The following is an 18,057-nucleotide window of genomic DNA, read 5'->3' as shown; positions in this document are numbered from 1 at the left end:
CGGCCAAACCGAGTGTCATTAACAGCTAGTGTCATTCCCTTTGAATGACATTAGATTTGCTGTGTGACAGGGTTATAAGTGTGGCTTCCGAGGCTACGAAACAAGTTTTGCGCAACCGACAGCTTTGGTACAGCATAAAGAAGAATGCGGACGAGTGGTTGAATGGCAGAAAGATAACGCAGTCTACGCCGACAGACAACTACTTTAAAATACCAGAGAGCAGCCCCCCCACCTCCAAAACCATGCCACATCTAGTCAAAACCTGAAGCCGGGCTAATCTTTGATGAAAAATTGGAAAACAACAAAAAAAGTAACCTCGGACAAAATTCCAGGGTGGCTTATTTTTCAGTGATTGGACATCGCCCCACGGGGATTTCAAAGAGACACTGAGGCATGGAAATAAATCGGCCTGTAGTTGGCTTGGGGTCCACCCTTGTTTTTCACACTTCCGGTTCTAACTTCTCTGCCAACCTTTGCCTCTCAACAGTGCAAAGTGAAAGAACACAACACTGGGGGGCTCCACTTAATTTCGTGACACCGCTTTGGAGCAGCTTTGACATAATACTAATGCATTTTGGTGGAGGAAATGACGCAGAATGGCGCAGAATGCACAGCGCTTCCACTGCTGCTCTTATGCCGTAAACCGATATCCCTGGTAACCCTTTTCTGGCAACAAAACTGTCGAAAGAATGGCTGCTCTCACATACACTTTTCAGTTCAGAGGACTTCTGAAGCCATTTGAATGCACTGCTTATTGAGCGGCGCATTGCAGGGTGCACTTGTAGTAAGCAAGCAGTCAACTGTCAACTGGAAGTTTCCGTGTAGCATAGGTATCCATGGTTTTTGTTCTCCCGAACAAACAACCCACCCCCCGTCAAAAGCACATATCGCAACGCAAAGCGTCCCAACAGCCACGACGGGGAAAAAGAAGAGCTGGAAGAGGAAGGGGAGGAGACAAGTCACCTCTGGACGTTCTGCTCGCCGTTGGGGATCTTGCGCAGCTTGCGTCGCTTGAGGATCTTGACGGCCCGCCGGCAGAGGGTGCGGGAGTCGAGCACCTCCTTCACCTTGCCGTACGAGCCCTCGCCCAGCACGTCCCCCATCAGGTACCGGCCCCCCACCAGCTTGGGACGCTTCTTCTTCGCCTTGTAGATGATGTCCTGCACGTCCCGTCACAAGCAGGGGGGAAGAGGGGACTACAGTAACACCTCGTCACAAGAGGCACTCCTCTCGGGGAACCCCAGGAATGTGTCTCTTGTATGCAACGTTGCTAACATAGGAAGACCAACCAAACCGCTTACATTCAAATGTCTCTCTTAACCAAGTGTCTCTTGTGACACAGTGTCTCTAGTAACAAGGTTTTGCAGTGGCTCCGCCGGGCATAGAGTTTCATACTAATTAATACACGCTATAGGGACATTCATGTGCATTCATGGGTGCTGCCATAGCAGCTAGAAACGTACTTTCCCACTCGGCTTGGCTAGCCACGTGGCTTCTTTTTCCTCTCAAAGCCGAAATCAACAAAAATGGGGGACTTATTTTATTGTTAGTCCTGCGTGACATTCCAAACAATACCTGACAAATATATCTTTTGAAGCGCCACTTTGGAGTTAATAAAACAACTTTAAATAACTTTTACGTTAATTATTATTGTTGTTGTTTTGCAGCCACAGGGAACTTTTCAGAATGTTGGCAAGCAATGCCTAGTAACGATGGAATGTTTCTTTACGAAACCCGACGGTTTGCTCGCTGAAGCACACCTGGCCCAGACTATAGTGCCAGATTTCTTTCTAGTATGTATTAGTATGAAACTCAGTGTGGCCGAGAATGCGCACTGAACCACAACAAAAGTGCTTCGACACACTTGCTCCGTTTCGTGCCAGGCTCAAACATCTGGGCTCGACTAAACGGGCAGATGATGACAACAAAAGTGCGTTAAAATTAAAGAAACTCGGGATAAGGCTTGTTTTAGTTTTTGCCCGACAGGATGAAAGATTGGCTGCTCATGTACTAGTATTAGCACATTTGTGTGCCCACAATATGACCAAAACAATGCTTCAACTCGCACCTTCAGTCAAAAAGAGGGCAATAAAAGCTGGATGCATTTTTGACAAAGGTTTTTCGGCTGCGGTGGAAATAGCGAACTAGCATCTGAAAAATTTGATCCAGTAAGATGTTGCACCACTTGGGGAGGCAAAATGTCGTCCAAGAAAAAAGGAAGCAAGGAAAGAAAAAAGAAAAATGTACTGACCTTCACTGACCACAAAACAAACGACACCTGGCACTGGGACGCCATCTTTTGAGCTCACCGCATTATTACTAGCTTGCTTACTCTGTGTTGGGCCACTATTACACCTTGTTTAGAAATTGGCTCACAGTTCAGGTGCGGTTTCATTGAGGGCCGTGGAACATGCTTGAGATTTATGAGGCGATACTACCTTGCTCCTAATGCTAGGACAACTTTAAGGTTGCTGACAAGCTTTAACATGCAAAGCTTTGTTCAAGCAGGCTAGCAAACCATACAGATGAGTTCATGGACCACTGCTCTAGGCCCACATTTCTGGTCAAACCCAGCAATGTAGGCGCTCCTTGCACGCATTAACATCAACAACAGCTTTTTATGACCAACCTACCCTTTCTACGTCTGATAATGAAAACCACCAGTCCAGTAGATTTCCAGCAATTTAACGCAATCTAATGCTCTTGCAAGGCCTCTCAGCATTCCTTGGTAGAGTAGTCCTGCTTTCGTTTCTCTACATTAAATTTGCTTTCCAAGTACAAGCACTACTACCTCGCTGCATACGTGAGACCACTGTCATGCAAAACAGATGGAAAGACAAGCTCGCACCAAGTACGGCCAGCTGTCAAAGCTGCACACAATAACTTCTCCCACACCTTGAAGTTCGCACTAATGGAACAGGTTTCGAACAACCAACAGACACACTGTGTTCAATGCATCGTGCAATGAAAGAAGAGTGATGGAAACACAATATCTTAAGGGCTGAATGGTCACACAAGACCGCTGCTTACCAGTTCAAGCTGTTTGAGAAAGATGGGAAGACGAAAGCAAAAATTAATCGTGGCATGCACAGAGTCTCTTTAGGCATTCAAAACAAAAGATGCAGGCCCAAGGAAGTTGTTGAGCCTGTGCACCAACACGGTGTCGGGTTTTAAAGGCGCCATGCAGACAAAATGCAAGTTTGTTTTCTTCGAAAGATTTCGTGTTTTAATGTGCCCCCAGCGCTTGTCCGGCAGCAAACGATTGCCGTATTCACTGAGAAATTAAGCAATTTAGGTTAAAATTTGATTCTCCCGCCAAATTGTGTGTTTTCGTGATGTCTGCCATGAAGTCACAAGGGCGGGTACTCAAACGAACTTCCAGTGCGTCATTAGGCTCCGCAGCCTCACTTGCCGTCTGTCCTCCCAGACGACGCTACCAAAGTCGGCAAAGGATTGTTGACCACCGTGGCTTTGTCTTTGACCGTATTTGCACGTGGCTTATTTTTTTGTCAGGGTAGAAAGCAATCACTTCGTGAAACATGGTATGCCGGACAAACAGGCTCACATAAGACAACGTCGCTTACGCCAATCGGCCAGTGTCGTCTAAGAACGCTCCAAAGCGGCGGGCTGCTGTGCAGCTAAAAAAAAAAGCACAGTGCTCCCAGCACCATCAGCAGTGCACATCGGTACTTCTACGCTTACTACGAGTATTTTCGTAACTTTCATTGTTTACCCCGCCATTCTTACTGCTGTAAAAGGAATACGCATTACATTTAGGCACAAATAGCTCCTTCAGCAAGCTTATAAGCCCTGCCTACTATGCATTTGCTTTTGCTGGCCTTAGCCAATCGCACAGCTGGGCATATGACGTCATAGGTTCTGTTGCAGGAAATGAGCTAGTGGGTTTTTCCTAATTATGTAGCTCATTTGAGCAAGTGTGTGCTAAAAGTGGTATCAGTATGATTCTAACAAGGCAATCTTTTGAATGAACCAAGCTTGTGTTTTGTCTGCATGGCCCTTTTAATGCTCGCACAGTAATAATACAAGGAACATGCAAGGCAAAAAGGGTGTGGACAGCATGCATTTCCGAACTTTCTGCATCTCATGCGTTCTTGTGCAGTTACTAGTAAGCAAGCCAAAAACCAAAACCAACCAGTTCTCGGCCCATTACTAGGTAAGTAAGTACTTTTTAAGACTTCACCAAAGTAGCAATGAAAATGACAATAATTTATACTCAAAAACTTGTGTGCATTACTCATTTTCAAGCAACATGCATGTGTGTACTTTAAACCCTCACTTGTGCAGAGATCTCACACGGTGTTTGCCTAGTCACTTTTGCGGGGTTAAAAAAAAAAGTAAAGCTGCGAAAAATACATTAAATAGTTCCCACGTGCCCGAACTATACCATGCACACATTGATAAACTTGTTAAGAGTGGAAGCAAGTAGAAGGAAGTGTACATCTGGCTTCCCTCGCTCACATCGGCGAACTTTCGCAATTTTAAAAGAAAATACCGTGCATCGCCAAGTGCAGCCACGTTGCAGGGGCAAAAACCTCCTCTAGGGACCTCGAATTTAAATTTGGGGGTTTTAAAACGCCAAAGCTACACCTCGGCCATGAGGCGTGCCGTAGGGGAGGTCTCCGTATTAATTTGGACCCCCTGGGGAATCTTTGCCGTGCGTCGAAATCTCATCACACAACCATCCTCTTTTTCCGCTTACATCAGAAATGCAGCCATGATGGCCAAGTTCGAACCCCTGCCCTTGGGATCAGTCGCACAACACCTCAGTGACCTAACAAATCATTTAGAACTGCTCCGACCTCTGCTTACTTTACATGTCCAATTTTGTGTAAGTGCCCATTTTCTTTCCTGGGTGCCCACCTCTTTTGAAGTTTTTTCTCATCACGTGACGTTCGGAGCGGTACCCGCCGCGGTGGATCAGCGGTTAAGGCGTTGTGCTGCTGAGCCCAAGGATGCGGGTTCGATTCCCGGCCGCGGCAGCGGCCGCTTTTCTGATGGAGGCAAAAAGAGAAAACACCCGTGCGTTCGAGGTATCGGCGCACGTTAAAGATCCCCAGGTGGTCAAAATTTATCCGGAGCCCTCCACTATGGCGCACCTCATCGCCTGTGTAGCGGCGGCGCGTTAAAACTAGCTCATAATCATAATCAGGGGGATACCCATTAGTCTTCATGCTGGTCAAATCGGGCCGAAAAATGGCCCTGCTGTTGAAACTAATTGGGCAATGAGTTGAACCATTTGTTCTGGCCCCCCGCCCTGCTTGCGGGTCAGGGGAGGGTGGTCATCTTACCTGCGAGTTGACGCGGTAGAAGACGAGCGGGCCCTCGTCGTCGTTCAGCCATCGCTCGAGGGGCTCGCCGTCCTCGGCCTCCTTGAGGTAGAAGTCGTTGGCCATCAGGTCGCCCACGGGCACCCGCTCCTCCGCTGCATCCTCCATGCTGGCCTGCGAGGAGGGGAGGGGTCACTCCACCCAGGGCCGTACCCAGAAATTTTTTTCGGGGGGGTTATGAATTTTGGGAAGGGGGTAGTTTTGCTGAAAGCAAGAGTAAGTATTGTTTACGTGCTGCCTGGAAAAGATTTCGGGAGGGGTTTGAACCCCCAAACCCCCCCTCTGGGTACGGCCCTGAAGTCTCCACCCTCCGACCACTCAAAGGGGAGCACAGAAGCAATGCAGCCGTCCGGCCAGTGGAAGAGTTCCACCGGCAAACGGAGTCAGTTGTCGAGAAAAGGGACAAGATATGATTCTGTCTACTAGCAAGACGAAAGTGATGGCCAAACAAACTTTTGCAAGCCGCAACTTCCGCAGCATTTTCTCTGCCTCTAACGAACTTTCGAAGCTTTGCTCATTGGTGAATGGCGGGGCCTAAAGACAATTTGAGTGCGCAAAACAGCACAAGGAACAGCTCGTTAAGTGTTCCCCTGACTTGCAGGAAGAGTTACATCGGTCAGACAAGTATGTGTGTAAATGATAGGTTGAGGGAGCACAGGAAGCTTGTTGAAAAGACTGTTACTATATCAGGCCACCTATCCTCACGCTGTCGTTGTAGTATTTGTGTTCTGCCATTCGGAAAGTGCGAAGTCATCGCCAAAGAAAAGCCCACGCGTGAATTGATCGAGGCACTTGAAATCGATCACAATATTGATACACGCATTAGCATCTCTTCAGTTTCGCTCTTAATAAAAGTACACTATCTCAACCTTGCTATATAGCGGGCAGAGGACGTTATGATAAGTGTGCACTTGTGTGTGGGTTTGTATAAGCTTTTCCTTTGGTTAGGGTCAGTGTTTCTTTCTTGAATAAAGTATCAGTTGTAATTCAGCATTTTATCCTGTATTTCTTCGTGCTTCCTCATCTTAGTGCACTCTAACACACACTTTTAAAGTGGTACTTAATTTTAAATGTAGACTAACAGACATCCGGTATGAACACAATATCCGTTTCATACCACTCCTCAACATGTAGAAACAGCATCCTTTGTAGATGTTCCAGTTTGTGTGCCTCATTGGAGCGTGCTACAATTTCTGAGCATAAAAGCTGCCGACCTCTACGGCCGGCTGCCGGACACCATAACGAGTGCCGTCTATTCGACGGACCTGAACGCACAAACTCTAGCCGTCCAGCAGCTCGAGGCTGCTCTCGCCAGGCAGAAGCGGAGCGAGTCGCAGACGGGGGGGAAAGGGACGAACTCCCGAGTACCTTTCGCGCACCGCTCACGCCGACACCGGCGGGGCCCAGTCCCGAGGACGTCGTGAACGTGGGTGGGATGTGGAGGCTCTGCGCATCCCGACCTCCCACTCCCTGCTGGCCTCAAATAAAGTCTTTCTCTCTCTCTCTCTTCTCCATCACATTAGCAGGTCCGATATGCTGCCTGGTTCGGTCATAACGTCGCCAGACACACGGTACTAGATAGGTTCAACCATGGTAGGTGAGGCTCCCTGGGACACAAACAACATTTCCTCACCACACAAGGATTTGCCAACCCTGGTTGAGTATATTTGCCAAAAAAAAACTCTCAATGATTATACAATCACACTATCGGCCTTCAGGCACTCGATAGCCATGGCTTGAGATGTTTGGGAGAGGCTTTCGTCCTGCAGTGGACGCAACAAGGCTTATGATGATGAACAAAAAGTCAACTTCTTTCTGCATGAGGAAACTGAGGGGCGTTTTATCTTGCCCTGGTCAAAGCACCAGTGGTGACTGTCATCTTCCGCTTTCCTTTCTTGCGGCACGAAAGGAACAGCAGCATTTTAATAGCACCCTATTTTGGTATACGCGGCGGCATTAAGAATGGGGTGGTAATCCACTTACACCCCTGTCACACGGGTACTTTCAATCCGGATTGAAGCAAAGCGCAATTGACTTTGAGAGCGCTCGACGCACCGCCGCTGCCACATGGCACGTTTCCATCCTGATTGAGAAGCTGCACCGCTTGCACTCGCGTACGCGAGACGGCACCAAAAATGCACTTTGCGGCCAACGTCTGGTAACTTTGCATGGTCGTAGTTGCCAGACGCCAAATGTCACTGCACGCTTATTTGGGTAAAGTTATTTGACACAATTTTTGGCGTTAGTTGAAGTTGTCAACCTCTGTGCCATTATTCAGCGGAGACGAGAGCACCGCCGCTTTCGTTCGATTGCGTTTGGAAACCTCAATCGCGCTTGCGGAACCAGGATTGAGTTAAAGCAGGATCGGGCTCGATTGCAATTGAAACTACAGTGCAGCACCCGATCCAAATTGAGATCGATCTGGTTCGACTCAATCGTGATTGAAAGTGCCTGTGTGACAGGGGTATTATAGGCCAATCCTTAGGGATTGTCATGAGCAGTGGTTCCACAATCTTTTCATCATGCCATTCGAGGCCATCGCAATGCCACTCATCTGCAACGCACACTTTAAAACCTTAGATAAGTGCCCCGGTGTTTGAAAACCACCCGCACAATTTAGGCTTCGTTCCCTTCAGTGGAGCATACGTATTACCTTGTCACGCAAGCAGATACAATGCTCAGCATCACGTGCAAACGTTACAATAAAAGGCATCTCTTGTGGCAAGATCTGCTGGTTTGAACATTTTACAAGGTTAAAAAAAAACAGCAATTTTGGTGCACCAGGTAAGTCGGAAAAGTAAAATGTAATCATGGACGCATACTACAAGCATGTGCCGGTTCCTCTTAGTGATTAAAGACAACCTGTTTGGAATGGCCAGAGTTTACACGCACTCTGATAACGTTTATTTGCACTCATAAACAAGGTGCTCGTCGGTCTCACCGGCCTCTCTCTCACATCGGAGGCAGACGCGCGAGCTGCAGCACTACAGTTTAATTGACACCATCTAAGGATCTTAGGGTGCGCAGAAATTTTGACACACAGCCGTTTTCGTTTTGGCCTTTATCAGAAATTAGCGCACATGTCGACTGATGCATTGCGTGCGTGCTACGGTTAACTGAAAAAGCGGTTTGCGAAGCAGTTGATAAGGGCGCGGCCTGAACTTTTCCTCTCTGCATATTTTCGTTCCCGGAAACCAACCAGTGCATTTGCGCTGCTGGCAGCTTGCCAGCACTCAAGAGCTAGACACATGCGTACTTTAGCAAGGGCGTCCGACGAAAACAATGCTCCGGCCTGCTTAAAAGTACACACGGCGAGTTCGAAATGTTCCAGAAACGCGCCACTGCGTGCACTGGCGGCGTCTCAGCTAGGGAAGGGGCTTCAAATGGCATTTTCATTTGATACGTAATGCAACCTTGTCATGATCCACAGAGTTCTGGGAAGCAGTGACCATTCGTTTTGTACGTCACCTCACAATAGCAAGAAACAATGCCTCTTACCACCACTTTGGTCACAGTCAGATCAGAGCGAAACCACGACGGTCGGCGCTCGTGGAAGTTTTTGCCGACGGGAACGCCTTCCACCGGCGGTTTCCCGCGTGGGAGAATGCCCAAACATTAAATTAAGATTACCTGAAGGTCCCCCGACATTCCCGCTGGCATTTAACGCGCGAGAAACGCACTTCAAGTCAGTACACCCGCGATAAAAGGGCAGCCGTCGTCGGTACAAACACAGCGGAGCCGATCGGCCATGGCTGGTGCGGCTGGTCCCACGTATGCCCGCATTCGTTTTCTGAGTTAACTTTTGCCCGAGGGCAGCTCTGGGATTGCCCGTGAACAATTCAGGTCAGGTGAATGGCGCGGGCTGGTGCCTCCGCTAGCTATTTCGCTGGGAGGCGTTAGAATAACTAGCAACTTACCGCTTTGCATGGTTTATGGTTTTGTTTTATTTCGTTGTTTTATGCCTGGCTTTATGTATGTAGGATTCCATCAGCGAGAGGGGAAATTAAAAGGCGTTTATTTGAGCAGAAACGGTAACGGAAACGAGGTACAGCAACATATACGGTTTCGATGGTTTCGCGCACGGAAGTGCCACCGACAACGCTTTGTATGCCGACCATGTGCCGACCGAACCAATTCGCGGCAACGACGGCTTCCGCAGTGAAAGCGTCTATAGCTCATTCGTTTCAAGGGCAGGGTTTCGGAGGTAGGGGCAGGTTCAAGCTCAGCCAAGGTCCAGTTAGCACTTAGTATGCTTCCGCCATGGAGTCCATGGCTTCCGCAGTGTAACTGCCTAATCGCTATAGTTCGTTCCTAGGGGAGGGGTGCGGAGAGGGGGATAGGGGGACAGGGAAAAGGCATGTGGCATCAAAAAATGATAGAAGGCGATGGCCGCATCAAAGTTCACTGCGCGTTTTTCCCCAGAGCGGCGCTGTGCCGAGAAGCATCTCGCCGTTCAATTGTGCGCGCCTTCAGCACTCTAGCCCTTAGACCGAGTTCTTGTTCTGCAAACTTGGCTTAACCACGTTCGAACATGGCATGTTGCATGAATGTATCAGGTCTCAGACGCAAAACTGCTTGAGGATGACTGCTGTCCATGCTGGAGTGAAATAAAATTTTCTCGTGCTTTCGTCTAAATTCTGGATCTGTATCTCTATGAGGTCATTTACTTTTACAGAGTGGAATGGGTCCTATTTTTTTCTCTAAAAGTCCAGAGAGAGAGAGAGACTCTTTATTACAGAGAAAGCAGAGAGGTTTGCCAGCATGAATTCGCTGACGTGCTACTCTGCATGCATGCTGTAAAGGAAGCCGGAGGCCACACTGACCAGCACGGTGTTGGAGCTTCATCTAGCTTTAGGTTGTGGACCAGCCCCTGACATAAGGCTGCTGATGTCAGGGGCTGGTAGATTAGTACACCAGTCTACCAGTAGACTAGATGAATAAACAGCAGTAGATTAGATGGAGATTGCAAGCGGGTTTATGGATAAGGGAACGAAAAGACGCGAAAGAATAGTGTGGTAGTAGAATGTGCCGTTGTGAATCTGGTGTTAGAGCGAGCTCAGTAGTTAATGAGAGAGGGATGGGGAGGAGGGTGAATTCTAGTATGCCTGCATACTTTATCAAGCTAGACAGCAAGCCTTCGCAAGGCCCCCACACTCATCCTCCATCTGCCGCGGTCATTTACTGGGTACAGGCCGGGACCGCGGTTCCCCGCTCTGTTATCTCCATTATATTATCAGTGGTTCAAACTGCACACTTACCGGTTGTCTCCATCAAATGCTAAACTTTTTTCTGGGAAATCTTTGATGTATTGGTGCTAGTTGTTTTCAGAAGGTTACAAAAAGGAATTTGGTGTTGCGTAGCATTGACTGCGGCAAGGTGTCCGTGCCGGAATTTTCCCCCTACACGCATACCTCTCCGCCTCCACTGAAATGGCTTTTCCACGTCCAACTTGTGCATGCGGAAAAAATTTACTTGGAGCTCAGGCTCTTGAAAGCAGCTTTTGTTGGCACTTTGCACCACCTTTCAAGTGCTGCCAGCATGGTGTTCTCTGAAACAGACGGTTCGCATTTAAAAACAAACGACCTGGAACATTTATCTCTAACCCTACCGAAATGCTGAATTGCATGTCTGGCAGGCGAATGCGAAGACCTGCCAAGGGATCGTAGATTAAGCAACGATGCATCGGAATTGTCAGCACATGTCAATGCAGAAAAAACGCGTCAGACTTAACACTTACAAACTTAGTTATCGCAAGCAAAGGTCTGCTTGGCTTGGCTTTGCAAAGGCTATAAGCGCAGTACTGTTTCATGCAAGTTGGGCTCTCAGATGGTTGGATTTAGCCTGTTGCTTGCGCTGAAGCACATGGTGTGCCATCCATTGTGAGACTGAGGGACCAAGCACCGGCAAAGCAGCCGTTATTACCCCCTATAATTATAGTCACATGGTACGGCAGTGGTAAGGCCCCGAGCGAGAGCAGCTAAGATGTTGCTTTGCAGGGGATCACGTGACCCGACATTGCACCTGCCACACTTGTGCTCCCATGGCTCAAGGTCATCGCAGCGCAATTAACGACCTTGCGAGACTTTCCGTAGTAGAGCTTTCACTCTGAAATTGTCCGAGTAAGATAACCCAGACGATGTAACAAGGTGAAATATATTTAATCAAGGAATGTTACGTGTGACCGACTATAGCAAGCATTTCGTCTTTACATACAGCCCAGAGTACCCGACCAAAGCTTTAACCCAGTGCACGGTAGTACTTCCCTTGCAACTACGCCTGTGGGCAGATTCTGTGTTCTTACAAAGGTCTTCAAAAAAGAAGTAATTTTGAGTGTTTTTACAATTCAAAGCTTGGTGGCTGTGATATCAGCCTGTGTGAATGTGCAGTCAATGCATGGTCAAAATAGGCACACTTTTTGTACATTGTTTGTAGGTTGCTTGCTGGCTCGAAAATCGTTAATACTACTAGCTGCTTACATCACCAAACCGCGGCAGCCAACCCAATGTCAGAAGTTGTCATTAATGCAGTTTATTGGCTATGTTGCATCACAGGATGAAAGCAAATATGTGTGCTACTAGGCCAAATTACTTGGTTGAGGAATAATTAATAGGGCATCAAGTCATAGTACAAGCAAGAACTTCACGCTCACCTGTCGCAATTACTGGTTGTGCTGCGAACGCCAGGGTGAAGTGGAACAAAAAAGGTAGCTCCAAAACTGGTTTTGTGTATCCGAAATAGTAAGCATTGAATTGATTTTTTAAAGCCATGAAAGCTGAAAAAAAATTAACAGCTTGCAGCAGGCGTTGGACCTTCGACAACCAACCATCTAGGTTTGTAGGATTGGGAAAAACATTCAGGTTTGGAGATTTTCTTGTTTTGCAGTAAGGTCATGTGCCTAATTCGAAAAAGTGAAGCCACTCAAGTTGTTGGAAAAAAATTAATCCAGTTTGTAGAGGCGAACAACTTTGTGCACATTTTTTGGCACGCATTTATCCCATCACTCCAAATGACCTATGCAAGGCATTGATGCAACTGCCATTTTTTTAAGCTCACAATATTTTTGGAAGAGAAGTGCAGGCAGCTCACCACCATTGCTATGAAACACAGATCCACATTTATGAATTTGTGAATTCTACTCATTCTGTGTACTTTGGCTCTAAAATCAGAACTGCTACTAGTAATGTACCATGACCAATACCAGAACACTAATCACTTGGCGTAACTGAGCCTATCAGGAAAGCCAGAACGAGATTTTGGAGAATACTTGAATCATGCCCCACAACAATGATGACCCAAAAAACCTGTTTTTCCCCGCATGTTATCGACTCATATCCTCTTTGCACTGCTTAACTTTAATCAAAGTTTTGGAAGCCAAGCTTTCTTTTATATATATCTTACATGCTTGGCCCTCACTACTATGGTTTTCACAAGAGTCTTTGCTCATATAGATGTTGTTAGAGTTGTTAAAGGTAAAAAAATAAGTAATATTGAATACACAAATGCGAACATTTTTAACTGAAACAAAAAACTATACGCGAGTGGTCATGTGCTGTCGGTGGCACTGCACAAAGTGCTGAATGCTTCAAATTTCAGCCACAACAAACATGGTCCTTTGAATTTATTTCCAATTCATTAGTCCGCAGAAACAAAGAGGAACTTACTTTAGCTCTTGGCAATGTGCTAAAATATCGAGCAAGCACCTCCCCCTCGAGGTGGGGATAGTACAGGGAATTTTGGGGAGGGGGCCCTTGTTTGGAACTGCCCGATAATTCGAAATGGCAGCGTTAACCCCCCTAACCCCCACCACCATGAAAAACAAAATAGTGCAGCTCGCCGGAGAGAAACACTATTTTAATAAAGAAGACCATCAAGCTCCTTTTGTGCAACCAGTATTACCAGTTCGCACGGTGTTCTCACCAACCACAATGGCTGCCTTGTTAGCCAGAGAATCCATTCTAGCCACCCTGAATAACCATCCATTTCTGAGATGTTGAACAAGATGTACTCGTGGTGTGTTGAGAGGGCATTCACGGTGGAGTGAAATGCCTTTGGTGCCTCCAAGAAATCTTCCAGTGTCCTCTGGCTTTCGTTAGTGGCACGACACATTCCAACGCCAAAACGTTGTTTCTATCGCTTGATGTACCGGCACGACGCACCAAAATTTCTGAGCTGCAAGCTGTGCGCTCTTTTAACAGCTTCTTCAGAGAGAAGCCTCTTATTCACAGAACGCCCTGCGGTTCTTTCTCATTCACGAAATTTAAAAAGAGTGTCATCCCTTTCTTCACTGAACACCGGCACTCCGTTGCTCAACGTCTGCGAAAGCTTGGCCTTTCCAAAGTTCTGCTGCAGTAAGCCCTTGTACTTTTTGTCCCGCTCGCACACCCTTTTTTGATTTTAACCGAAGTGACGAGATGTCGCATGCATGTTTTCTTCCAGTGTAACGATTCCATTCCACGATTTTAATTTTTCTTGTTATCTGTATACGAATGCATGTCACAAACCACTGTTGTCACAAAAGACACAAGCGCATTTGGCACCATTACATGACATTAACAAAATGGCGAGCACATGGAAAATCTGCCGTAGGCCGCGCGTTCTTAGATTGGATTTTGGAGTATGCAAGAGCGCAGTCAGAGGCGTTCCTGAGTGGTTTCGGTTTCGCTGGTTTAGGCCAGTGGTTGGGGTAGGCGGGTGGGGGAGCTTGTCAGTAGTATGAGAAAATTCGAAATACTCGGATAATGGGAGGGGGCGCTTGATCGGTATTCTACCGTAATGCCTTTATGGCATCATAGCAAGCGAGTAACAAGAAAAGAAACCTGTCACCTATTTCTTAATTTAAACACTCACTCAGGACATTTTTATCCCGCTAATTCTTGTGCTCTGTTTTTTACTGTGATTACCTAGAAAATTCATTATTACGCCCATGTTCGTCATGACCAATTTTTAAATCTGTTGCACTGTATAATTATGTATTCTGTCTTTAAAAATATTTCTGTCACACAAACGTATATTATTTATTAGCCTCGTTAGTCGTATTTTTCACCTTATCTACTGTACGCGCGACTGCATTTTCTGTACCTTTTTATATCAGTTCTCGCATTTACTGACAAGAGGTCCTACAACAGAGTTTACTTTGAGACCTCTTTCTGTATATTGTGGTGTATGACATTCACCAGGATCCAATAAACCTTGTTTCAATTCAATTCAAGAACACCTAAGCATCGCCCATGACGTAACGATTGTGAAAACACAAGCATCAAATTGCTGAGTATGCCCTCCATCACTATCATCGTCCCCTACCTTTTGTGCCTTTCTTTTTCGTTTGCTTCAACTCCACACATACACAGCCAAGCAAAGCGGACATACAGCGGTACATAGCTGCTCCCTCCATTGCTACTTCTGTAAACAGCATGCCCAAATTACTCGTGTATGCCTCCACACGGGTCTCTAAAGGCCCATTCACACTTGCGACGAAGCGACACGATTTCTGTCGCGGTGACAAAAAATTGGTCCAGGCCAAACGAGAAAAACGATCCACATGACAGCGACAGAACTCCTGTTACTTTCGCTCGCTTTTGTCACAAGTATGAACGGGCCTTAACACATGCTTCCAAGTGGAAGGCCACAACACATCGAATGGGTCCACTTTTAGTCAACTAGAGCCATCAAGCTGTGGTGGCATTGGGAATGCATGCGTCTTGAATTCCCAAAGTTCAAATCTCACACAGACCCAAATTCACCCGACCTTCTTTTCAACTCAATTGGTTTTTTATTCGTTGAGGTGCCGCCATTTCGCCCAATAGATTTTCAACCTGCCGAGTTAACCAATGCTTTCACATTATTAAATGAGACGTATTAGAAACACACGTCATGAAAGGACAAGGAACATTAGCGCATTTCTTCATTTAATAGCACAGTAGGAAGCACTACTAGTCAAAATGACATATGTACAAAACTCGTCGCTACAAGCCATCAGCGGTTTGTCTTCTGGGGTGCAACGTTGACCGGCCTGTGTTCATTCAGTAGGTGAGGCGCGGCTGGGCGGTTGTCTCCTGATCCGCGGGTGCGTTGATGTCGCGTAAGAGCTTGACGGAGTTGATTCGCAACACGGTGTAGGGGAAGCGGTAGAAGTAGTGCCTCTCGTAGCGCGACCGCTTGATGAAGATGAAGTTGCGCTTGGTGTGGGACAGGGTCTTCTCCACGACGGTGGCGTCGACGCGGACCAGTCCCCGGTCTAGAAGCGGCCTCCCCAGCAACGTGAAGTCCCGTGCACCGACCATCAACACCTGGGCAGGGGGAGAGGCAAGCACGGGCAAAGTTTGTTTCGGTGAACAGTACGACTACTACTTTTAAATGTCAGATGTTTAGACGCTACTTGAAATATTTTCCAGAGAGTCGCCACCCACAAAAGTTTTAGTGCAATGCCCGTTTGAGTACAATGAATGCTTTCAGCGAAATGGATGCCGCTTTTGTGCTTTATTTAGCATATGGAACAATTCGGTGCGACGCCTTTCTTGCATATCGCTCGCTATACAGGTCTGTTGGCACGCTCTACCTATGTCAATTAGAAGCTTTTGTAAGTGCTGTGTTATTGTAATGCCAATGTCCTGCAACTCTAAATTTTTTTGCTCAAGCCAGGAAAATCGCACTCCACAAAATTAGTGGGTGTGTTTGAAAATGTGCTAGTCGCCCTCTCCTATCAAATACCCACCACCGTAGCAAACAATACTTCCACCAATCGTTTGAAGACCCACAAACGAACGGGGAGTCTTGAAGAGATAATGAGAGCTCACACAAGGCTTTTCCCTGTTTTTAAACAGTAGGCTCTTCTTAAAGTGCTTCTTGCTTTATGCTTCTCTTACTTGGAGAAAGTGTGGCCCACATATTGCTCTGAACAAAAGGTCTTCACCTGTGAGCCAGCACCCTGTACTAACATGGCTTTGAGCAACAATGCTGTGAAGTTACAAAAAAACCTACAAAGACCCTCTGGGGATCAAAACGGCTGCAACAGGGAAAAAAATTGTTACCGGGCATCCGTAAAAAAAAAAAATTTTCGTCGAGAGTTGCACCAGGGACACCGTTACATGCTTGAAATGCAAAGCAAGGCCCTGAACAAGTGCAGGGAATGATTTGGAAAAGAGTTTTACCACCGTTTTTTTGCTCGCCGTCACTGCCCCGGTGTTCATCATGGTCCTTCCCATTCTTAGCTGAAAATTGGCGAGTGGTGGAAGTTGCACATGGGCACTTCACATTATTCCATTTCACACATGTAAAGGGGTAATAGAACCGCGGTTCATGAAACGGAACAACCTTGCAATCTTTGCATCGTAGATGTCAAATTAAATAGATGGTCCTAGAGGTTTTACAGGAATTCTTAACATCATGTGCAACACGACCACTTCAGTGAAAACATTGGTACCGCAAAAGAAGAGAGATGGTTCAGTGAAGTTTAACGGGTGCCCTGGTAAATTCCAGATGGCGTAAGCATAACGAGTGTGCAGATGAAGGTATTGGAAACTGGAATCGTTCGCGCTGCTTTGTGATTTTGCGCGCGAAATGCGACAGGCAGTGCCTGGTTTGGTACGGTGATAAGAGCGCGCTAGTTTGTAGGGAGTTGCCATAATGTATCCCCACGGTATCAAGGTGGTGGCCAATAGAGAGACGTAAAAGTAACCCACTGGGGTATGGCTGTACATGCAGAGACGCGCGTAGGGGAAACAACGTAGAAAGATATTGCAGGCTAAGTAGTACCATGCGGTGCTAGGTCAAAAACGGCCTGGGATTAAGTGGTAGTATTATACGGAGTTGCCTGAAAAAAGCGGAGTAGGATAAAACAAGAGGTGCTCTAAAGTGACAGGTGAAGCCTTTACGAGCAAGAAAACTGAGTAAAAGAGGCCAATAGAGGGCAACACAAAATTCACATCACGCATAACACAGCTTGAACCTTAGGCACACTTTGTCAAGCTTATATGACATCACTCGCTTTGCCACGTCTACTAAGCGTATCGTTTTCCCATCGTCTCGTCATACGAACTACAAGCGACCGAGTACAATGAATCAAGGCACACTGCACGAGTCGACAGGCGCGAGTAGTTGAGCGAGGGAGCCACCTTGTCGAGGCGAATCGAGTCTCCAATGTCCACCGGCATGGGCACTTGAATGATCACGAGGTCTTCAGCGGTCACTTTGAACTGCTTTCCGTACATCGAGACGACCGCGAAGAGACGGCCCGTCGCGTCGTCGGCGATCTGCGCGTTTACGTTCTCAAGCACGCGCCGCGTCTCTTGGACCTCGTCCGACGAAACTACGCTGCCCTCCACGATGGGCAAGCCGGCAGCCGGCGTAGCTACTGCGGGACTTGCCATGGGCTTCATGCGCACGGTTTCGGAACGCAGGCATCGCTTTAACGGGGCTAAAGTCTCCGGCAAACGGAGTATTCGCACCAGAGACATGCCGCCGCTGCGACAGAACAGCGCCATTTTGTGTGCAGTTGCGGTGGTTGCGGTAAGCGGTTAGTGCGGAGGCGCACGAACGTATGCAAAACACTACTTGAAGTAGAAGCAACACTGCAGTCGCATCTGCAGTATTAATTTTTAGACTTTTTGACGCGCATCGTTTTTTTATTTTTAATTGTTTCGAGGTCATTCATCATATTATAAAGTCACAAAACAGGCAAGCGCTCCTCCTAAAGTAAAGGCAAACGATAATT

At 47.0% G+C, this 18,057-nt stretch overlaps 2 protein-coding genes across 2 annotated transcripts in view; both read right to left on the bottom strand.

Moving 5' to 3' along the window:
- Positions 1-9,128, bottom strand: part of Lkb1 (Lkb1/serine/threonine kinase 11) — a 33,951-nt gene extending 24,823 nt beyond the window's left edge. The window contains exons 1-3 of the mRNA XM_077685477.1: positions 8,847-9,128; positions 5,310-5,462; positions 964-1,160 (exon numbers count right to left, since the gene is read on the bottom strand). Of these exons, the coding sequence (XP_077541603.1) occupies positions 964-1,160; positions 5,310-5,456 (344 nt within the window). The 5' untranslated portion in view covers positions 5,457-5,462; positions 8,847-9,128. The remainder of the gene's footprint in view (positions 1-963; positions 1,161-5,309; positions 5,463-8,846) is intronic.
- Positions 9,129-15,221: 6,093 nt separating this feature from the next.
- Mrpl21 (mitochondrial ribosomal protein L21) lies at positions 15,222-17,860 on the bottom strand. Its single transcript, XM_077684255.1, has 2 exons — positions 17,459-17,860; positions 15,222-15,634 (listed from the first exon to the last, which is right to left on the bottom strand). Exons 1-2 carry the CDS (start codon positions 17,825-17,827, stop codon positions 15,368-15,370), a joined length of 636 nt encoding a protein of 211 aa, XP_077540381.1. The 5' UTR covers positions 17,828-17,860; the 3' UTR covers positions 15,222-15,367.
- Positions 17,861-18,057: the final 197 nt, after the last annotated feature.

Source organism: Haemaphysalis longicornis, unplaced genomic scaffold (genome assembly GCF_048455015.1).
Source record: "Haemaphysalis longicornis isolate Haplotype H1 unplaced genomic scaffold, Haemaphysalis longicornis Haplotype H1 scaffold_9, whole genome shotgun sequence".
Lineage (NCBI taxonomy): Eukaryota > Metazoa > Arthropoda > Arachnida > Ixodida > Ixodidae > Haemaphysalis > Haemaphysalis longicornis.
Note: the sequence above shows the minus strand (reverse complement) of the source record. Positions and strands in the feature narration are given on the sequence as shown.

Bases quoted from the DNA above. Each gene is read 5' to 3' on its own strand.
- Mrpl21 (XM_077684255.1), bottom strand. From the start codon at position 17,827: ATGGCGCTGTTCTGTCGCAGCGGCGGCATGTCTCTGGTGCGAATACTC. The intron at 15,635-17,458 runs GTGGCTCCCTCG...CCCCCTGCCCAG, and splicing joins ACTCGATTCGCCTCGACAAG to GTGTTGATGGTCGGTGCACG.